The following is a 24117-nucleotide window of genomic DNA, read 5'->3' on the forward strand; positions in this document are numbered from 1 at the left end:
GAAACAAGAGATTAGTTTCACTTGTGACTTAGGTCAGTTTCAGACATTTTATATATGTGTATGCCTACACACCTTTAAAATCTGAACAAACAAGACCACCCTGGGCTATCTGGATGGGCTTCTTTTTTATGAACTATCAGTTTACACACAATAATCTAAAACAAAGGAAAACAAAAAAGCACGTGTAGAGATCAGAGAGGAATAAAGTTTAACTGTAAACTGGCAGGAAGGCAGGCAGTGTGTGTCAATGATTCCCTCTCTTTGCAGCCTTCATGAAGAATCAAAGGGTGATGTCCTCTGAATTGTGGGAATCAACCCCCCAAAGAGCAGTATCAAGATGCTGAAGTTACTATGTAGGCAAATCTCTAATGTTTATATGGCAAAAATGACATTTTTAAAATTCATAGTGCCTGAACATTCACAGATCCTGCTCTGAGCAGTGAGTAGACTACTTCAACATCAGAGACTAATGAAGTAAGAATTGTATGTTTCCTGAAATAATTACCCTCTCATTTTCTGTTGTTAGCTTTTTGTTATCTTCCAAGAGCATAGATCTTTCACGTTCGTATTTCTCCTTCATTGTTCCTACTGCTTCCTCCATTTCACTGTGCCTAAAGAGAAGGGCAAGAAATAGAAACACTTATACTGTCACATTGCTGAACCTGTACACTGGAATTTTCAAAAAGGAATAAATGGAGTTAGGGTGAAATACCAGCCTGCACAGGCACCCATGCAATGTGATACATACACACAACAAAAAGAAATCCATAGTGAGGGAATCATGCCCAAAAACTTACCTCTCTCGCTTTGTTTTCTCTAATTTATCCTTTAATATCATTATCTCTTTCTGGAGTGCAAGCTGATGGCTCTCTGAATCATGTACTTCCTTTTTCACATTTTTTACTTCCAAAACATGTGATGCTTCCCGTCGGACCAACTCCTCTTCATAAAATAAGATTTTCTTTTCCAGCTCAGACTTAACTTTGGAAAGCTCCTGCTGATGTTCTAGTGTGGCACCAGCTGCCCGGCCTCCCTGCTTCAACTGCAGAACAAGAGGAGAAACCATCACGGAGAAGCTATGATCTTTATATTTTGAGAATATTCTTAAAAGTCAGAATTGTCCAGTTGGTGGCACTCTGGAAAAATTTTTATTTGGGCACCAAGTGATTTAAAAGGTGCCTGTCTCCAAGCATTAAGCCCATAAGTGACTGTTCTGCTTACATGACCCAAATAAGCAGTTGAAATGGGTTGCAGAGATAACAGATTTGGATCACACTGGTTTAGTAGCTGCTTAGAATTTATATAAACTGAGCACTTTCAAGACATTGGTATCCAGCAATTACAAGCTTTCAAGCAAAAAAGGCAAGTAAATCTGGATGGGATAGGTCAGGTTTCTAGTAATGCTGTAGTTTTTAAGTCTCCCACTGGTATCAACAGTTGAGTAAGCCAAACTACTGCAGTTTCTGGGCCATGAGTAAATATTTGTCAAAAACCATGTAACCTTTAGAGCCTCCAGTTCATTTTCCAGTTGTTTGGAGAAAACCTCGCTGTGCTCACGGAGCTTGCGTTCTTTTGATGCTTCTGCTACGACTTCTTCAAGTTGGGCTTCCAGCTGTAACGAGTCATTTTGGGTCATTTCAACACAAGATAGCACTATCTGTATCATTCATTTCCTTTCCTCCCCACAGCCTAGCAGCAAGCTCTACTTATTTCTATTTTCAGTTACACCACTATAACAACCATCTCAGAATGTCATGATAATTGTTTTGCCTTCAGTGATTCAGGCATCCATCTGTCACATGCAGAGAACTATTATTTTATGACTCTTTGTACTGATGTGAACTACATCAAGCCCATTCAGGGATAACTGCACAGCTCCTATTAAAGCAAAGAGAAGGAAATGGCACTAGGAAGACACTGCAGCTGAAAAAGAAGAAAGTCTCTGACATTTACAGGTCAGCTCCATGCGTTAGTATCTAACTAATGCAGCCTAAAAATCTCAACCTTTGAGCCAAATTACTGCAAAGCATTTTAAATATGAACACTGAATATTTTTACTTTGCAATTATGGCATAAAATAAGCTTGATCATCCATTTACTGACTTCAGAAAGCTTATCAGAAAGACAATTTAGATTTAGTGGCAACTAAGGTAACTGCTGGAATTCAAGCAATAGCAACACGGTTTCAAAACCTGACAGGAAGAGTAAGATTTGTTTTTCTGTGTTCAAATTAAACTAGCAAAGTTGTTTTTAAAAGGACTGTACTTAGAACTGTGGGACAAGATAATGAACCTCTAGACTATGCTCTGAATAGAAGATTGATACAACTGTTATGAAAGGGAGTACAGAGGAATTTTTAAGAACAAAGACTGGAGATTTCTAGAGCTCTGCATGAAAGTATTTAACCGAATAAGCAACAACACTTGAATGTCTGCTGCACTCTGCTCTAGAGATGAGATGCCACAGCAATTCACCCGTTCCCAGTTAACTATCACTTCTTGTTCATGGATAAAAGCCTTAGAAACTTCATCATCTACTACATTTTCAGAGACTGCCCTTCAATTTGCCAGAAGTTTTTCTAGCAGTGCTTACAGAGCTCTTGAATTTCTCTTCTACACTTCACCCAGAGAATACAGAAAACATGATGATTTTTCAGTGATTAAAACACTCCAGATTAACCACAGCAGCTTTTTCTTATGTCCTCTTCTGGCTATCCACTTAATCTCATGTAAAACTATAAACTGCCTAGAATATTAATTGGAAATTAACTTGCCTAAAGATATTACAGACACTCTTAGAATGACTTAACTACAGAGGAAGGAAAACCACATATTTAGTTTGTATCACTATTTCTCCTTTCAGCTGAAGAGAAACATTCAGTTAAAAAAAACCAATGAAGTCAGAATACTCCAACCTCAGAGCACATGAAGACACTCACTGAGCTTTATTGGTTTCAAGCTGACTGTGAGTCAAGACTCTACAAGAACCAAAACACCAGAACCAATAAACTGGGCATACAGCAAGAATACTTTCCTCAAGATTCAAATCAGTCTGAGTGCAAATAAAAGAAACCCCAAAATCCCCAGAAGACACTTGCAGTTTTTCAGTACAGTCACATAGGACATACTGGGTAAGCAGCAGCTGAAACACATGAGTACTAGCTATTTTATCAAGCTACCTCTTTTCTTATCTTCTCTGATTTACGGACGTCTTGTCGCAGAGCATCAATTTTCTGCATGCTCACTTCCAACTCTTCCTCTTTGTCGCGAAGGTGCCGGGACAGCTTCTGCTTTTGGGACCGCAGGTCTCCCATCCTCTCACTGAGCTCAGAGAACTCCTGCACAGCCAGCTTCCTTTGTTGGTGGGCATCCCTCAGTTCTTTGGACTGCATCTTTAATCTCTCTGAGGCTTCTACAAGTTGCTGGTTTAAAAAAAAAAAATTAAACGAGTAATTTGAACTCCATATATTCTTTCCAAGAAGAAGAAAACTGGACCTACATAAGCTTGTCTTGACCACCTCATGTAACTACTAAAGATTTCTAATTCTTAATTTACACAATTGTTTACCTAAGCAGCTACAGAGACATACAAAGACAGCCATTTGCTTCTAGTGTGCCAGCAAACTACCTTTGGTGTCCCAGAAGTCTTTCTTATAAATGTGAGTACACAAGGCCACCTCACTTCTAAATAACTTAATTTTAGATTAATACCATGTATCTGCATATTTGTAACCTTTTTTAAAGGAATGCTTTAGCAGACAGCAGATTCAAGAGAGACATCAAATACACTGTACCAGCACTGGTGGGCTGCAGCAAATGTTAAGTTTTTCAGAAAACTGAGCAAGATTCCTTAAAATAAACTGTGAAGCTCTTAATACTTTAATTGAAAGTATAAAAACTATTTCCTTTACAGAAAGTAGTTAACAAAAATTAACTAATTAACTAAAATACAAATGGAATGCTCAACATAAAATCATTTGATAGTGGGAGGAAAAAATGAGAAAAAGAGCAGAACTATACAACAAAATAGATGTATACTGGCCAAGGGAATTCTAAAAATTTCTGCCATTAGTAGGGACACTGCAGGAGGATTAACTTCCCAAAAAGCACGTGTTCAGACCAGAAGCAGCAGATCTCCTTTCTCTGCTACTCATACACTCTGGAAAATAACCCCTACCGGTGGTTAACAGACAGAAGAGAGACTATTAAATATTAAATTCTAGTGTACAAACAGCCCAGAGATTTTGGCCCATGGATTACTTTTGGATCCATATGAATGCTCAGGAACAATATGACTGGTAGACTTTTGCAAAACTCATTATTCTAATACAGGTAGCTTTTTTAAAATTATTATTGAAAATGGTATGTAGTATATGCAAATCCCTATTTATTTTAGTGCAAAATATGTTGCTGATTTAAAACTGAAATGCTGCTGAATTTTAGAAAGCAAACAAAGGGATAATTTACACAGCAGCAAATGAACTCAGCGATTACATAAAAGTCATCATCAACCTTAAGCAATAATTAACCTTTCGGTATAAAAGATAGTAAATAGGCTCTTTCAACGAGCCCTGCTAACTTCTGTGCAAAGATCCTTTCCCCCTAAATAGACAGGTGCACCCCAGCTGTCAGCAGCAGGCTGGGTGTCATGTAAACTGACCAATGGCCAAAACCCCCAGAATTCTGCCAGGTATACCAGCCAGGTATCTGCTGGGGCTGTTTCGTCTCCCATCATTGCCTGAAACTAGAAGAATGGAAGAGAACAATACTTGTGTTCCTGATCCCTTAACAAGTCATCCCAAGGCTCTGAAGTCTCTCTTGATTGCCCTCAGACTTCTATTGAAAAAGTTAAGAAAAATTAAACTGCTTAATTAAAACCATTCTTAAGGCGTTTGTTTCATCTAGCAGAACACATTTAAAATAAAAAGCCCACCAACTTCCAAAAAAGGAAGTGTGATAATTTGGAAAGCTATTGTACTTCTGAACATGTTCCCTAACATCACAGCATAGTTTTAAAAAGCAGCATTTAAAACACTAAAATTGCAAATCACAACATAACTGTTCCAGAACTACTTTACATTTTTAGAAGTACCTATCTTTGGATCAATACCTTATGAAGGTCCTCCTTTTCTTGCCTCAGTACTCTACACTGCTTTTCTAGTCCCTTCAACTTGTGAATGGAGTCTTCATGTTCTTGTCGAAAAGCCACTGCATCTGCAAGCTGTGCTTCCAGTTTACTTATATCTGTAGATTAATACATATTAAAGGTAACTTAAAAATTAACACCAATAAAACAAGCCACATTACTCACGCAAACTGGCATCACTTGCCTGGAAAATCAACTTTTAGATTGTTTAAAGTAACTTTGGGGCATTGATACCTCAAAATAATTTTCTTTTTTTCAGACCCCAAAGATTGTGATCTCTAAGTGAAAAAGCCTTAGCACAAGGCTTTGTTTGCTTTTGATGAACACAACTTCTAGCCCTTGAAAATATTAAAATAAACTCCAAATGTTCCAATTCCAGTTCTAGTAATGTGTTTCCTAAATAGTTTTCATTATGCAACAAAAGGGCTACAATCATTAGTGCATCCAGCAAGACAGGCAAGGACTATTTATTTTCTAGATAAGAACTAATAAATAGTTTGGGAAAGAAATACCATCCTGCACAAGGCAATCTGGAGACCTGACTGCCCCTATACCTAGCAGTTTGTTCTCTCTTTACTTTCAAAGACAAATAAACAAATTTGATTTGAAATTATTGGTTTTAAGTGCAAAAAACCCAGCATAGCCACCTTTATATACTTCTGCTCAGTCTTACCAACTCTATGAAAATGAACTGCCATTCTCTATTTTGGTTTTAATTACTACTTCCATTAAACAAATAAATAAGAAATTTCACAGGGAATAACTGTCTCACTCAAGTTCCCTGATGTCTGTGACAGACCAGGAAAATGGACCCATGTATTCAGGATCCCCAGCACTGCTGTAATGCTTGAAGTATTATTCCTTTTCTCACCTCAGAACAAACTTCCTCCCACCCTACGTGAACCAATGATACCTCTTTTTAATCAGAACATACTGCTAGATTTTAACAGGACATCACTGATTGAAGAACTAGATAAACCCAAACCCTTTGCAAAAGCAGAACCTTAATCTAACTGCTGTGAATCAAACCTAATTTCAGAATACACAAGAATAGCTTTTTTTGGAAGGATAATCTATGTAGGAGAGCAGAGCTGATTTTTGCAGTGCATACACAGACAAAAAGGGTATATTGTCAAACGAAATGGGGAAAAAACATTTTAAAAAAATCAGCATCAGCAACTCAGCATCTGAACTCACAGTATACAGGCCTCTATAAAACTCTCAGCCAAGTCATTAGGATTCAAAACTACCACTTTGTTTTTCACTGATTCCCACTTAAAAATTAGGGGCTAACAGGAGGTTTACATGGATAAACTAACAACATTGTCAAGCAACAAATTTTCAGTGATATGGGTGAGTCAGTCTTCCCTCAGGACAGATGCCAGTATTTGTTTTTCTGCAACGCTCAGTGCTTCCTAATTAATGCATCACCAAACACAGAAACACAAAGGGAGCAGGAGCTCAGAAATATTTAAATGTGAGCTACTATTACACATTCCCCCATCTACTCCTTTATGTTACTGAAGAGCAACCAGACTTCTATCTCCTCTCTTACACCTGCATCCAAATAAAACCTTTCCAACTCAATACTCCTCCCCAAATGGAGGAGTAAGAGAACAGGATCTCCTGAGATTTTTAGGGAAACAAGTATCACACAAAATACTTAACTAAATCCATCCACACAGTTTATCACACTCTGGACTTCCCATGCTAGTATGTGCAATCAAGCCAAGCAAGTGGAAGAATTAGTTAAGCGTTCATCTAGGAAAAACTGCAATGCCTCTTAATATTGAACTAGGCTTTAAAAAACCCTTTGTTTTTTAAATACTTCAAGAACATTAATTCTACTTACTGCAAAATAAATTGCATCACTATAATTACCATGCCAGAGGCTTACCTGTTAATTTGTTCTTCAACCGTTCAATTTCTTCATTTAATTTTTTAATCTCCTTATCACGGCTTGTATTTGCTGTAACACACACTGGACCTTGGAGGTTCTGCACTGTCTGTGTAGATTCTTAAAATCCAAAAAGAAAGGAAAATATTTTCAATCAAATATGTTTCAATGAGCAGAACTAAGAATCCAAACAAATATAAACCACTAACCTTGCAGTTTTCTGTTCAAATCCTGCTTTTCTTGCTCTAATTTCCGTATTTTCTTTTCATAGCCTTCTATTTGTGAAGTGTTCTTTAAGTCGCGCTGTACATCTGTATCTTTGGTTACAGTGTCAGACTGCAGCACGTTCTTTAAAGTGCCTCTATCAGATAAAGAGCTGAACAGAAATACGTAAGTTAGGACATTTTAATAAATACTCACAGCATATAGCTGGGACATGCTGGGATTCCACCAAATACGCACCTTAAATTGACAAGTACAATTAGTGCAGTAATTGTTACTGTACAGACAATTCTCAGGGTAAACTCATTATTCCCTAGCTACTGTGCAATTGCTGTAGAATTAAGATACCTGCATGCAGGACTTCAATGATGCAGATGTAACTTCACTTCACAAACTGCCTATATGATTGAAAATGTTAACTCTCCCAATGCCAAAGGTTACAGGCACCTGGCAGGAAAGGAAGCAGGTAAATGTACCTGCACTAAGATAGCTGAGGGACAACCCCAAAAGTTTAGTTTAAAGCAAGGCAAAGATGGATTTAAGTTACGGCACATCATCTCACTGTGAAAAGGATGACATGCATGTTTTGGGTTCATGGGGTAACAAACCCCAGCAAAGAGAAATAACAGAATAACAAACAGGCCATAATACCTTAAGATCAGAGATAAGCATATGTTTGAGAGACCTCTGAAGTCAGAGGGAGGACATTTCAAAGATATGCAAAGTGAGACACTTTGTCCAGGCTCAGAACCTTCTGTGTTAACTTGGTCTACACCAGCAGGACAGTGGAGCAATGAGATAATCCTGAACAGTTCCTGGCAGATGTCCATTGTGGACAAGACTTGCTCTCAGCCTCTCAACGCAGGAACTGCAATTGACACATCTAGTCCCTTAACTTTCTTTCATTTCAAATAGATAAAATATCAAATACAAACACATCTAAGCTTGGCAAACAGGATCAAAATATGTTCAGACATTTGAAAAACAAAAAACAAGGGATAAAAGTTTAGCCACAGGTATACCTATGGACATCAACCTTTCCACATGTTTATAAAAATGAGAATTCCCAAGAATTAGCTGCATTTGGGAAACAAGTTTAATGAAGAACATATCCTTTGCTTACCTATCAGTTGTGTATGTAAACCCAACGAATGGTAAATGCAATCCAGAAAAGCCTGTATGAGAACTTGGTGGCACCACTTCCTGCATGAAAACAATGTGCATGAAAACCCAAGAGAGAACCCATACAGAGTGAAAAGCATTTCATTAAGCCTCAACAGCTAAAAGAGAGACAGCTAATGGAATGATTTTTCTTAATACACCAACTGACAATTGGCAGTTATGCTCCACTGCCTCTGGACAAGCTTTATTTCAGATTAGGTCACCTAACAGAATGACTTGAATTTCGGAGCCTCTTGAACTGGCACTTGAAAGGGCAGCATTTCAACAAGTTCAAAGCACGATGCAGCCAGTAAAAGGAAACCTGAAATTTCAAGTTCCTAATTAAAAGTGACCTGGCACCAAAATGCATGCTGTTAGTCGTTGTGTTCTAGTTACTGTCAGACATGTAATCGAAAAACATGCCAAAAGCTCTTCATTTCTTGGAGTACAAGCTGGTGAACAAATTACCACAAAAGCTCTCTACTCCTCCTGGCCCATTTGTAAACTACAAGACAACAGAAATGGAGGAGTGGAACACCAATGTTCCCTACTCCAAGAACCAACCTCCTGGTTCTTAAGTGAGTGGAGAAGTAGCAGGATGAGTCCTCTCACTTGGACAGCTGTGCTTGCAAGCTACACAGAGAATATATGTGTATTTCTAAAGACAGATTTTATTTCACCTTTGAAAAGGAACAAATCCAAATACTAGCTCCCTGTAAAGATAAATTGAAAGGGCAACTAATGGGCTTTTTTCCCCACCTAAATATGTTTTAACTCCGACCGTGCAACAGTAATGCATTTTGGCAAGTGCTACCACTTAAAAAAGCAGCTTATGATTTCTGATAGCACAAAATGCCAAAGAGGTGAAAAACTTGAATTCTTCACGTTTGGAGTGACTTATTTTTAATCTCTTACTTTATTTATTTTGAAGTAAGTTCTCATTACTACCTTACAGTGCAGCAAGATGCACACTTCATTAGTAATATTTAAAAACAAACACTCACTGGATTTCTTAGTACATCATCATCTACATCAAAGTTTGAGGTGTCAGAAGGACTGCTAACTTCTGGAATGTAAGGTGCTTCTAGGTTTCGGATGTTATCCCAATTAAGTCCTTCAAAAAATGCATGAGACTTAAAATCCTCTATTCCATTCTGTCCCAGTCTACGCTCCCTGCTGCAGATAAGTCGCTGAATAAGATCTTTTGCTTCTTCAGATACATCTGTAACATGGGATGGAAACTGAAACCGTTCCTAGAAAACAAAACAAATAGAGAAATTTTTAGAGAAGGAATTAATTCCAAAACTGTCAACTGTAGTTTCAAAAAAACCATAAAATTACACCAATAAAACTGGAGATGAATAGTCAAATACTGTTCTAGTTACAGTGAGCAATGACAGAGCACAATTCAATCTATTCAGTGACAGATTTTTTGTCTTAAATTGGATTTCAAAGACAAGAAATCATTTTTCAATTTCTTTAAAACAGATCTGTTTGATCTGTGATTACAGTAACTCTGTTAGGAAAAGTAAACTTTTTTTAAAAGACATACCAGAATTTTTACACACAACAATATATTAAAGATTGTACAATAAAAACAGACTCTCACTGGTATTCTTAGCCAGAGGTCCCGTTGATCTCCTGGAGATGTACTCCCTGAGATTAAATTAATTTCAGCTCTTAAAACCCCATGATGTTGGGCAATTCTTTATGCTATCATATTTAAAATGTATTTTTCTAATTTTTAAGTTAAATACCTGTTTTTCTTACCAAAATATAATCTACATTTAGAAAGTATTTCTATTATCATAAACAAACGTAAGATCTAAAAATTCTAATTACCACTAACAACTGAAATTACTCTAGATTGAAAAAACTGGGAAAACTTTATTTGTATTTTAGCATGTTACTACTACCACTTTATAGCCAGGAAGGGCTTTTGGGGGGGTCTTTTGGTTGGTTGGTTGGGGTTTTTTTGTTATTGGTTTGTTTGTTTGCTTTCCAATAAAAGACAGTAGCATATTTACACATATCACAGAATCATAGAATGGTTTGGGTTGGAAGGAACCAGAAAGATCATCCTAGTTTCAACCCCTCTTTCTTGGGCAGAGATGCCGCCCAGTAGATCAAGCTGCTGCTATATTTATATATATAAATACATATATTAAAATACAACTTTTCAAGTTTAAAAATGAAATAATTAAGGACCAAACCCTCATAAATGAAATGAAACTTTAAAACTTTCAATGAAAAGCATACAGTCATATTTTAACAGAGTAACAAGTTTACACTGGTTACTGTTGCAATCAGCTAGTTCACTGAAGAAATTCAAGCAACAGAAGAGATTAATATTCATCACAGTAAGAGTGTCAGCTCTGGCAAGGATTTCACATCCTATCCATCACTGACTGCTTCATGGTGAGAGTCCAGCATGGTAAACCCGGGCAGAAGAAAATGGAGGAACACACTCTCCTGTGCAACAGCTTCTGGCTACCTGGAGTATGCACATGACCACCTCCTTCTAACAGAGCCCGTGAAAGGACACCAGGGACTGCTTTATTCATACTGTCTAATGTTCAAAATGCACCCCCAAGTTCCAATGTTTTCCTACCACTCTGACCCTGGACAAACCCCCTGACCTCACGTTCTTCATGCAGCTCACGTTTTTCTACCCACTGCCACTCCAGGCAACTCCTCCCCAACTCAGGTTCTTCCTGCAGCTCATGTCTACACTGGTCGACTTTTTGATACTGTTATCAGTGTGACAGAAAATGTGCACAGCTGTGCAAATAATGCATTACTTTATTTCTCCTGCACAGTCCAGAGGAAGCTGACACAAGAGCAGATTTTAATTTTGATTTTGTGATGATTGCTTAGATTTTCCAACAAGAACATCAGCATTTAGAGAAAAATTCCAATTTGTCAAAGAATTAAATTTCTGCAGTTCAGAGAAGCAAGCATTCCTAAAATCTGAACAAACCTATACAACATGAATCTAAAACACTGTGAAAAAGCAAAAAACTACCATCACTTCAATATCTGTAAGTGACAAGTTGCTCTGTAAACATTATAAACTTAGAACACAAGAGATTTAATACAACTCTTACTTCATGATTCATAATCTTCCCATAGGTTTCCACTAGAGACTCTGCATAGAAGGGTGTTTCACCATACAGCATTTCATACATGCAGACACCCAGTGACCACCAGTCACATTCAGGCCCATATTTCCCCATTCCATCTTCCATCGCTTGAAGTATTTCAGGAGAGATGTAGTCAGGAGTACCCACTGCTACTGATGACTGTACCTTAAAAATAAGGCAAACATAATTCTCATAAGTTTCCAGTATCTCTCAGGAACTTTTTTACTCAAACACTAGTATTTCTGGAAAACAGAGACACCATGACATGATTATGGAGAAGGAAGATATCTATAAAATCACAGCAACATAACAAAGAAAATATTAAGAAAGTAACAAAGACTGCAGAGATTAAGTTCCATTCTACTGCTACATAACATCGATATGTTTTATTCTGAACACAGCAGAAACCCAAAATAATCACAGATATTGTGAAAGGAGAAAGACAAAATATATTTTGCCTTTGTGGCTGTTCATACTTTAAAACTGCAATTCATTGCCAGAAGTTGAAATGAAAAAGGAGTAAGTAGGGAGATCAGGTCCTGCTCCTGAATTTTACAGTTTAATTTGAAGATCACAGAACAAATTTCCTGGGTAAGTTTTATTATGTCTGAAATCAGTTTAATGTTTATTGCCCAATGTGCAACTGGATTCACTAGAGGAATAAAGTGGGGAAATTACTCTGTGCCCAAGTAGTGGGGAAGCCCTGACCATCAGGGCAGCACAGCTCTAACCTCTAGGAATATGTTGTCAATTCTAATGGCTCCTTCATTTTGCATTTTTTATGGTAAAGCTTTGACAGGCATTTTATGACTAGAGAACATCAACAAGATGTGACTTTGTGCCAAAACCAGTGAACGATGCTGCATGTCATACCTTGGCAGGACTGGCACCCTGGAAGTGCCCTAAACGAGGCAAAACAAACAAAACCTGTCACATTTATCTTTTAGAGGTATATCAAATCTGCTGCACAAGATGGCCAATTACCATCATGTTGCTGTTCCATTTGTCAGAGGCATATAAAACAAACTGCTTATTAATTATAGAATCAAGACAATCATTTAGGTTGGAAAAGACCTTTAAGATCAGCTGTTAACTGAGCACTGCAAAGTCCAACTAAACCGTATCCCCAAGTGCCACATCTATGCATCTTTTTGGATGGCGACTCCACATTTGTGTGTGCCTAACTGGTGTAGCTGGTCACTGACCGTTCCCCCCACTTAAATGGTCATTAGAACAAAAAGTGAACATTAGAAAAATATAGCAGAGGCTAACTTTAAAAGTTAGCAGCCTGTAAAACAAGGAGATGAAGGTTTCAAAAACGCATTTAAGTATGTTGAGTTATACTGTACCCTCAATTTTTAGTGTGTCAGAAAGTTCACAATCTATCACCTCCCTTATGCACACTGATGATGTCTAAATCTCTTTAAAAGCAGCAACTCACTTCTAAGGTTCCACTACCAGCAACCCAAATAAATTTTGCTTTATACATACTGTGCCATCTTCACTCATTTTCAGACAGGACCCAAAGTCTGCCAGTCGTATGTGGCCATTCATGTCCAAAAGAACATTATCAGGCTTTATGTCCCTGTTGTAACAGAAAGACATGAAAAGATTTAAACACACAATATTAGCTCTGCTTGTAAATACTAATCTTGGATCAACACAAAATTTTACCCACTGATGTAAACTCTTTTTATGGCACAATTTATGACTCTCTCCTCTTGACCAACCTTAAACCCACCAGTTTTGTTGCACCATGAAATCTGTATTTCTTTTCAAATGTGAGGTTCCAAATGCCACTACATGTGTTGAAAAACTTAAAAATTGTACAATACCTCCAGTTTAATCTTTGAGAAGGAGACTAGAATTACTAGGAGTAAACAAAAATAAGGTGTTCTAATACACCTTGCTACACAGATGTGGAAGCTGACAATGGCTGATTTTTAAGGTGCTGAATTCCAGACTCACACTTGAGATTTGTGAGAAAAACTGTGACAGACTTAACAAAGGCTTCTCATATGTGTAAAAATTCTGCCAACTTGACACGTTTTTCCAACACAAACTGGAATTAACCTTTTTTAACCAAGGGTTAATGCTATGAAATTAATTACTGAAATGTCACTAATACCGCTACTCATTAGCAGTCTTAATACAAAATAATAAATGCTAATCTATGCCTGTCTACATAAATTTAAATGCATATTTACTTATGATAATACACAAAAATATGTGCTGAGACAATTGGACTATGTCACTATGCTTCCCCAGCAAATTAATTAGTAATTCTGTACTGTTAAACTTATTCCATACATTTCAGTTCCAGATATTGTCAGCATTCCCTTACAGTCCCACAAGCACAAGTCAAGCTCAGTAGTTGCAGGGGACTATGAAAACTAATATACAAGTATACACTGATTTGTTTGTTTGTTTTTTGAAGAGCATTCCTCACAGTGCCACTTGCATCATGAGCCAATCTTTGCTTGGCATGCAGCCCTCACTTGCCTCAGGGACCAGTACTGCTGTTCACAAAGGCTTAATGACTCCTCTCTGAGCTCCACTGTCTCCTCTCTACAGCTGACAGGTCGTATAAGCCCTTAAAGGGTCCTTGAAACCCTCTCCAGAGCAATCATGCTTCCTCCTAATCCATTCCAGTTGCCAAGCAGTAATTTTTTGGGCATTGGCACATGTCCTGTTCAAAGCACGAGTTTTGGCCACAGAGCCACATACTCCTATTGCCACAACAGACCTTCATTCAGCCCCATGAAAAGATGTAGCTGCTCAGCAAGTCAGGCCACCATCCTTGGAAATTGGTGCAATGCTGCCTCTGGTGAACTTCTCTGAGGTGGTAACATTATTAAATCCCCAAATATTGTCCACATTTACTCACAGGAGTTTTAGTGAGTTTAAATGTCTTTTCTTTTTAATTTTTAAAACAGCAATCAAAGTGCAAACGGAAGAGTTCAAAGAATTATAGTTGAGAATTCCCTATACTTTTTAAACTTTAACTGTACAAGCTACTACCAACCACAACCTAAGTTTACTTGATGGTAGCCACTAATTTGGAATACACATCTTGTGTGCAAAACTAGACCAGCACATGCCCACTGATTACAAAATCTGTTTGAGAATGACCTCAGGTAAGTACATGCACTGATGTTATCATGGGCTTACTGTGCATAAATTTTGCAGAATATCTAAACATCTGTAGAAAGTTCAAACCATTTCAAACCCCTTCAAACTTCTAGGTTGCTTGGACAAAGGGAGATAAATATTTATTAAGTGAATTGAGAATAAGTCAAGAGCCCTGATTAAAAATAGAAGACACTTTAAAAGGTTAGTCAGATAAATGTCACTGCTTCTGATATCAATCCATCAAAACTTGATATTTAAAATAAAGTAGCTTATAGAGCTATTGTACAGCATAAAGTAAGCATGTATCCATAGCAGTCTGCCTTTGGCTACTGTGTCCATTTGCATATATAGCAGTGTCTTTGGGATTAACATCATATAACTGTACATGTAGTTTTTGCCAAATGAGAAGGTATTTTACCTGTGCACATAATGCAGCTCATGTATGGAATGTATAGCAAGCACCATTTCACCAATGTAGAACCTAGCCATATCTTCAGGAAGCTTGTCTTCAAACTTACTGAGAAGTGTCAGCAAGTCACCACCAACATAGTAGTCCATCACCAGATACTGAAAATATGGAAATAAAGCAATCAAGTACTGAGAGACAGCTGGCAAGAAAAAAAATTACAGTTCATCAGTGAACCCCTGAAAAAAACCCTTTCATTATTTTTTTTCTATGCCTGTGAAAAGTAGTCAAAATTGGTGGTCTTCTGTTTTATTTATTTACTTACTTAGTATAAAAAGACATATTCCTTTCATAATCACAGTAAGAATGACACATCAGCATTTAGCTCCTATGATAAAAAAAGCCCAAATAAAATATGGCAGCAACAAACAAGTTAATCAGGGTGAGTTTATTTTTGTCTTAACTAGTATCACAAAGAAAATTACCTAATATCATCAAAACTAATGTAGGTTACCAACTCTTAAACTGCAAACATCCAGAGGATTATGAAAGAAAATGTGTAGCTAAACTCAATAATTGATGCAGCTTAGTCTAAAATATCCATTTAGTTACTACTTTCAGTTTTGGTACCATTTCAATACTACTCGTTGTTCCTAAAGTGGCACTTATCACATCAACATCTTCAAATGCTCATCTTGGCACATTCCACATCATGGATGCATACCACAGCTGGCAGGCACTTGATGACACTATACATTACATTACTGTACTATACATGGATGCCCATAACAAGCCAAAAGCACTGCCAAGCCAGAGGCACTAAAGTGGGAAATTTAGAAGTCAAAGATTAACATTCCTTTGAATATATTTCAATGAAAATGTAAACAGCCTCCTAGGCCAATCAGCCATCACCCTATCCATGGAAAAAACCACAACTGATAGGGTGACATAAAAGAAGAAGACTCAGGCATGCTATTTGTTTCTCATACCACAAAACAAGGATTATGTTTCAGGTATTTCCTAGAAACATCCACCTAAACCAGAGCATCACTTCAAGTATAATGACTTCATGTAGTACTACCAGTCTTGAGCAATTTTGTTTCATGTTTCCCAAGATGATTTGATACATGGTTTTAGGACTAACTTTGCTTATTCTGGAGTTAAATTTCCAAAGCAGTCATCTTATTTTTCTCCTCAAAGTAAATCAACCTAGAATCCACTGTCCATGCCACAGACTCATCTTCCACAAGGGAAGCAAATTAAAGAAGATAGGAATGCAAGCAACATAAAGTGCAATATTAACAATTTCCTCACTATCTTTTGGATTAAAATAGCGACTCCAAAAGCCACAAGTTTTGGTATTTTCCTCTATCTTATTCAAATTATGGCTTAATCTGATAGGCAAATTGCATCACTTATGTTGAAATCGATCTGTGTATATTGCTCCAAGAAACTTTAAGCATGTACTGAACACTGTACACATGCAACAATTATGCTTGAAAACAAAATGCTACAGACAGAAACCATAAATCTTTTAAAAGGGATATTATCTTGAAGCATTTTCTGTCAAATTCAAGGCAAAGAAACCTTATAGAGCCTTCTGTGGGAAGTGAAATATTCTCCCTTTCAGAGACAAGGTAATGCACTTCTGTCAGCTCCCAAAGTATTTATAGCTCAACAGCAACTCAGGTGACACATGAAGTAAGGCACCTGGATCACAGAAAGATGGTGAGATCTCTTCTATGAGGAAGTGGAACTGTATTAATTTTTCAGTTCAAAATGATCTGCTTGCCAGGAGGTGCTTCTCCCTTCTTATGGGATTAAAACAAAGGCTGTTCTGATGCTGAAATCTAGAGGTATTGCATTTCTTCCAGGGAAGTGACTACATCAAACAGGATGAAAGTAATTGGAAATCAAAGGAAAAAAGGATATCAAAATACTTTCATGAGTACTCAGAAGCCTTTGAGAGGCTGACGGCAGTTGGATACACAAATGCCCTTCTTCATGAATGAGACTAGGAAAGAAAATTAAGAGATTCAAATCTGGAAGAGATGGAGAACTTCAAGTCCCATACAAATTTTCAATACTCATGGACTATGTTGCACTTACATCGCATCTGCTTCAGCTAAATCACCAAAGGCTTATTTAACCCATCTTGACTTAGGCTGTCTCTTATGAAAGCTTTTTAAGAACCAGAAAAAAGTTATGCTACCATTTCTATGTCATGTGATTTAAGAATTGGCTGTTTAGAAAACAGTAATACATCGTGTATTTGCTTGAAAGGTTTTAAAACTACAAGAGCAGAACCAGAAAATGGACACCAGAACACACATATTCCATAGAATTTTGTATTTCTTGCTTAAATGTAAGTTCTGCATTATCAAATGCTCTGTTAATATTAAATAGAGAGAATAAAACCCTAAGTACTTTTAGACTCTCCAAAGGCAGCTTCTACATTTCTCTGTTAGTATCTTACTTCCTCTTTGTCTCGTTCTGAACCCTTCATCATGCAGCCAGAGATGGCAGAGCACTAGGTGGGGGAAGACACAAGGCTCTCCTTCTGCTCAGGGTTAGCTTATGTGGTTTTGCATTTAAGAATCACTAGATATAATGCACCAACACCACTGGGAGGAAATGCCGGAACCAAGAGCTTTCTCTTGCAGAGGACCAGGATGGAAAACCAAGCTCTGTTGTCTGTTCTTGTTTTGATCTCAGCTTTGTATTCCATTCTGCAAGGATCATGGATGAACAGCACAGCTAAAAAGTAAACCAGATCTGCCCAGGCTCTGTAACAAGGCAGCGCTCTCCAGGATGAGGAAAAATGTAGCTATAAACTTCTTCAAGCTCCAAAGAGAATTGATCAGAGATCTCAGTCCCTGGACAAGTACTAGATGGTATGGAAGAGAACCTTCTGTCCAAGTTTTTGGATGAATTGATTTCTTGATGCGTTTCACCTTTTCTTCATGCATCATTTACAACGGTGACTGAGATGCAGATCCACTCCATCTGTGAGCACCAGACATTTACAGGAGATGGTTTCTGAATAACAGACCAAATTGGAAGGCAGCATCTCAGCACATGTGGAAGCAGACCTCAGGCAAGCTGAGAATCTGCTGACTTTGGCTGCTGGGCAGAACTGTTGCCTTCTCAGATACTGGATCTTAAATTAGATGCTAGATGTCTACGGTCTGCTGTCAAGTGAAACTTCAATATCTAAACGCCTTTGGGAACTTTGGGAAAAGATTCCCCCTCTGTGCTGTCTTTACTATTACTTGTTACCTCACAAAGCTAATGATTTTTCCTCAGGTAGCTCCATTCTTCCAAGCTACTTGGAAATACAATACAGGATGCTTTTTATGCAAGTCTGAAGGTTGGTTCTGTAGAAATTTGAAATTATAAGCTGATTTGAAATCATACAACAGTGCCAGAGATAACTAAACTGTGAGAGATTAAAAACCTGGACCTATCACAAACCACTGAATGGAAACAGCCTGTAAATGAGGGCCTAAGATGTGACTACGTATTTTCTTACTGTATGCTTGTTATTCTAGAAATACTTCGGACATGACAAAGTAACATGTTTTGTTTCAGCATCTGTGGAAATGATTGATTATTTTCTAACTCTTGCTTAGTTCCTGAACTGTTTGGCAGGCTTTTATCAATACATTTTTTCTTATTTATATTCATGACTTGCTACCATGCTACTAGTGTTAGGAAGGTGAAAACTTTCACACTACAATTGTGTCAGATGTTACAGAAACAGCAGGTTTGCAAACCCAGCCTGAAGTAGCCACAGGGAAGCTGTATGGTTCAGTATATTGCAGAATACTGGGGCTTTACTGACTTTGCTCCTAACCAGTACTCTGCTATATTCTGTGACTAAAGTAAACAGGGCTTGTATGTCACACCTCTAGTAACCCATCATGAAGAAATGTCACAGGAGTACAGATTTTCTTTATAAATGTTTGCTAAGGTCTCTCAAATTACTGAGATGACCAACCTGCTGATATAAAAACATACTTTATAGAAATACTTTTAAGAAATAGGCTCTTTTTTCCCCTAAGGATTTTAAAATACCAAACTTTTAAATTACTTTCGCCAGTTTAAAACAAAATCTTGCTTCAAAAGACATTCTGGAAGTTTAAAATAAAATAAAAATATTTCTTACTTTCACAGAGTTAACACCTCTCAGATTACTTAATCACAACCTTATCAAAAATACTAAATTTGAACATGGTATTTTTTATGCAAGGGGAGATTAGTTAATTTAAGATTCTTAACTAAAGCTCTATATACTACAGTCCTACACAACTTTCTCACTCTTCTGGAGTTACAGTCAGTCCCTTTGAAGTTTTACTTCAAGGAGAAAACAAGAATGTTGAAAGACTGCTGTGAGGCATGAGGTGGACTGATTTAATGCACTAATATTTTAAAAATATACCAAAAATAAAGTTCTTTCACTACCCAAAGCTTTTATTTATTGATGAATCAAACATACCAAATAGTTCTCATCTTGAAAGGCATAGTGCAATGTAGTAATCCACTGACAATCTCCATTCACCAAGACATTTCTCTCCTCTCGGAAGCAAGCTGTCTAAAGAAGAGAGGGGGGAAAAGCCATTGTCAACATCAACAAGTAGTTTTCACAGGATGAATATATATGGATGTTTTGTGGGATTATTTCAAATTACTGAACAGAAGTCTCTATTCATTGGAATTCAGTCTACACAAGTGACATGCCAGGGAATCTCTGCAGGTTTTAGGCATTCAGTCACTCTAATCCTGACTGTGACTTTAAAAAACCAAACAAAATAAAACAAAAAACCCCAAACCAAAACAAAAAACCCCACCAACCCCCCCAATCCCCAAAAACTCCACACCAACACACAACACCCCCCCCAACACCAAACAACAAAAAGCCCACATATCAATTCAAGTCAAAGCCAAATCTTAGTTTTACAAAACATTTTTAAAAGTCAGAAAATGAGAACTTGTCACTATCATCTCTAGCAGAAAGATAATGGCTCTACAAAAGTAAGTCCGATTCTTCCGATAAAGACCTTTATGAAAACAGTTTCATGTATACTTTTATTACATTACAGTCCCAGTTCCAGACACTGCTAACACATTATGGGAAATAAGCAGATTTTACTATTACTGTCTTATCTTTGTCCTGTATAATACATTTTCATTTCCACTAATCTTTCCTTTACTTCAAACGGCACACTGCAACACTTCAGAGAAGCAAGCTCTGTGTAACAGGTTTTCTCAGTATCTTTACATAAAACCAACTTTCATAAACCTCAAGCGAGTCTTCCCCAATAAAAATATATTAATATTTTTATTGGATCAAAAAGATCAAGAAACAGACCTTGGGACTCTTCCACTACTCTCAATCCAGACAGGCATTGTCAGGATATTTGGTAGCTGCAGATGGAAGTGTTTGGGTTCTAGACAAGAACTGTTTGGTTTTTTTTGTCATTGCCACTTCTTCAGATGTATTAGAAAATGTAGTAAGGCCCAAGCCTTATCATATACTCATTGCACCTTACAAATGTATCTCCAACTATTTTTCTCCCAAAGGAAGCAAAATTCAATCTATATTTTTACTGGAGAAGACCATGCTGTGGTCACATTATAAATTAGTAATCACTGGTGCAAAGAGAAGCAAATTGTAATTAAATGCCAACTGAGTTGTTTAATGGTTTATGAATGCAAGGCCAAAGTAGCGCTCTGCAAAAAAGGCTGGCAGCTACAGCAGCCCCAAGTAATCCTATCCCCTTCCCGCAGCACCAGAGCACAGCACTTCTCAGCTCTCCTGGCACCACGATGTGAGGAGGCTGCCAACGCAGAAAACTAGTTTGTTTATTTTTGAAGACATCAGTCCCTTGATCCAGTACACTGTGCAACCTCAAACAGCGAGGGAATGTTATGAACACTGAAAACCCAGTAATACTGCTGAACACTGCATCATGAATTCAGAGCATAAAATTCTCCTTCTTTGCTTACACTAGCTTAAAAGGCCTTGAGACGTGACTTGAAAAAGTGTGACAGGCTACCTAATCAGGCAGTCAGGACTTATTTGGAGCTGTCAACACTAATACTCTAATGACTATATATTTTGCTGTCAGAACAACGAATACAAACGGTCCTTATCAACATAAATGGCATGCCTATTTTTGCTTCCAACCCATTTATGGATGTCAGGTGATATTCACTAACTTTCCTTCATTTCAGTGGCTTCCAACCATATGGGTTTTTTTCTTGTAGCTGGTACATGAATAAGCAGTATTTTGCTAACTTCTTGGTATGTTTTATGTCATACACAACAAACATAAACCAGTGTTAACAACATGCTTCTTAGACCACTCATAATAATGATGATAACATTTCTATATAATAATAGACGAAGTGGATTAATAAAATACCTCAAGTCTGCTTTTTCAGTGGAACTCTCCATTTAAGAGGCTAGTGTAGTCTTGCAGGCTTCATTTTAAAAGCTAACAAGTTTTACCACATTTGGGAAATTTTTAACAATCAGATGTTGCATGAACTTGATATGCAGGTTGTAATGTCCTGCTTATCCAGAAAAGCCAAATCAAGAGAGCAAACTGAACATGAAAAGAGAAAGCGGTCCCACAGAGAAGACAGCTCCTTTATTGTCCTTTGTAAGTGGGGAAAATCCACAGAAAGAAAATGTCTTTTGACTGTTACTTTTCCTAAATGTGTATTGGGAAAACTATTGCTCATTATACATCCTCCATGCCTGCTGAGAGGATAAGACGAGTTAGTTGCATGATCAGAACACAATTTGTAAACAGCTGTCTTCTCTACATGCAAAAGCTGCATCTACTTAGGCCACTTAATGAAATCACTTTAAAAATGACAGAAGTAAACCAGCATAGCTGTATTTCCATTAGAGTTTGGGAGACCCCTGCAAAGATTTCTGTTTAAAATAATTCTATACTGACCAATGAATTAACACAGCTGAAATCTGCGCAGAAAAGGCACCAAATTTCCCTCATACAGGGAAAGGCTTAATGCAGAACCGCTGATGCAGCACAGCCCAGGGTGTGAAATCTCCTGACAACTCAAAGGAGAGCCGGGTGGCAGCGGCTGCTGCTGCCTCTAAAGAAGTGCATGGATGGATGAAGGGACAGACTGTGACTAAATCGGGCAAAGGCAGTGGTGAAGAGGGACTTAACAAGAGGGAGGAGATTTTGTCCCGGGAAAAGGCCTGGCACTGACTCACTGAAAGGAAGGGAGGGACTAGGAAGGGCAGGCTGAGGGGAGGAAGTGTCAGGAAGGGGACAGAATAATGGGACAGGGAAGGGACAGCAAGCTCAGACCTCAGCAAAGCAGCTATTGCTTGCCCCTTACAGAACTGCTGCAAGTACTGATGCAGTACATGTCTTTTCTCCTCAAATCTATTGCTCATTTATCTGCTAACTCATGTAATATTATATACCTGCCATAAGGTTTTCCTCTATCATATGGGAGTATGTATATCCTAGAAATACCTAACCTAAGAAGCTGCTTCCCACTGTGTATTCCTCGTATTCTTCTCCTAATGTGTGATGTACCCATTCGCCTTTACATTTACACAATTTGTTGTGACAGTGAACATCGCCTTTCACCAAAAAAACCCTTCTTAAACAGATTTACCTTCTTAACACGTTTTGTTTTACCATCTGAATCTCTGATTCAAAAATATTTATAGTTTTACTAGCTATACAAATCCTGTTACAAACTGTAGGATGCAAAGCTCCTTAATGCATGCTTTCTGAATGGAAGAGAAGAAAGACCTTTTCATAACGCTTTTGTATACAGCTGTGAATGTCATAGTACCACCAATCTCAGCTTTCATGTAGTCTTTAACATGCCTTTACTGTAAACAAAAATCTGCCCAATAAATTCCGGGTAAGAACTAGGGCAGACTGTCTGGTAAACGAATACACAGTAACGCTGAGAACAACAGATGCCTGGAAGGGACTGTCAGACTTGATTGCATTAAAACAGCTTAAGGAAAAAAAAAAGAGAAAAGAACGAAGCTCCTATGCCCATGAAATAATTCTTCCTAATCTGGAAGAGCTTCAATGTAATCTTCCTAATGTTCCTAATTTTAAAAATTCTCTGTGTTAAAAAACCGTATTACTTACCTCTGCCCTTTTAAGCATTTCCCATTTATTTAGAATTTTCATTGCATAAATGCGCTCTGTACACTTCATTTTAACAACTGCAACCTGAAAAAATAAGATATCTTTAACAGAAGCATGGTCAGAAAAATACAATATTTAAAGAGATCAATACTCACACAAAAGCATGGTCAGAGAAATACAGTTTTCAAATAGCTTAATGGTCACAAATCAATAAAGTAAGTTACTATGGAGTCATCAGTGATCAACTGACACATCAATAAATTACAGTCTGAGTCTTTGCTCCTTCTATATTCCTCCAACATTACTACTATGTGCTTGATGCACCATGTGTGGTCAAGAGCTCATGATGAAGTATGTGGGGGATGATACAGGAGGAGCATGAAGCTTTTCATATGAAGATGTGTAGTAAAGCTGCATTGTTTCCCAAGAACAAGTGGGGCTTGTAGTCATGACTGCAGCCAATGGGGCAACATTTAAAAGGGCAGCCTGAGAAAACAAGAAAGGCTGCTGTCAATAGAAATACACTACATTTGACTAATTTGTTTTCACATTTCAAGTCTCAGAAACTTGAAAGATATTTGCAAATTAGCATGCTTTTGTGTACCGTATGCATATTAAAAGAAAAAAAAATTCATTTATTTATTCACCATTTTGCTTGAAGTGTTTTACTATGCATCCTGTGTATTAGACTTGCTTACACTGATCTATTATGAACAGTAGCTCTGCACACAGCTGTAACAGGGCAAGAAAAAAAACAAAGAATACAAAAATTTCAAGGCTCAGGAATGCGAAGACTTTATTTTGACCAAGACTTGTATTCTCAAAGACCAAAACTAATTCTTCTTGTGGTAA

At 37.5% G+C, this 24117-nt stretch overlaps 1 protein-coding gene across 11 annotated transcripts in view; it reads right to left on the reverse strand.

Moving 5' to 3' along the window:
• Window positions 1-24117, reverse strand: part of CDC42BPB (CDC42 binding protein kinase beta) — a 92705-nt gene that overhangs the window by 28310 nt on the left and 40278 nt on the right. For all 11 annotated transcript variants that reach the window (XR_014226496.1, XM_082283560.1, XM_082283559.1 and 8 more), the window contains exons 3-16: window positions 23266-23349; window positions 19605-19700; window positions 15119-15267; window positions 13060-13153; window positions 11533-11733; window positions 9430-9678; window positions 8388-8467; window positions 7252-7418; window positions 7043-7162; window positions 5110-5243; window positions 3179-3421; window positions 1502-1612; window positions 798-1042; window positions 506-611 (exon numbers count right to left, since the gene is read on the reverse strand). Coding sequence is in view for 10 of the 11 variants with exons in the window: in XM_082283560.1 (XP_082139686.1) it covers window positions 506-611; window positions 798-1042; window positions 1502-1612; window positions 3179-3421; window positions 5110-5243; window positions 7043-7162; window positions 7252-7418; window positions 8388-8467; window positions 9430-9678; window positions 11533-11733; window positions 13060-13153; window positions 15119-15267; window positions 19605-19700; window positions 23266-23349 (2079 nt within the window). In the remaining variant the exon portion in view is untranslated. The remainder of the gene's footprint in view (window positions 1-505; window positions 612-797; window positions 1043-1501; window positions 1613-3178; window positions 3422-5109; window positions 5244-7042; window positions 7163-7251; window positions 7419-8387; window positions 8468-9429; window positions 9679-11532; window positions 11734-13059; window positions 13154-15118; window positions 15268-19604; window positions 19701-23265; window positions 23350-24117) is intronic.

Source organism: Coloeus monedula (genome assembly GCF_965178545.1).
Source record: "Coloeus monedula genome assembly, chromosome: 6".
Classification (NCBI taxonomy): Eukaryota; Metazoa; Chordata; class Aves; order Passeriformes; family Corvidae; genus Coloeus; species Coloeus monedula.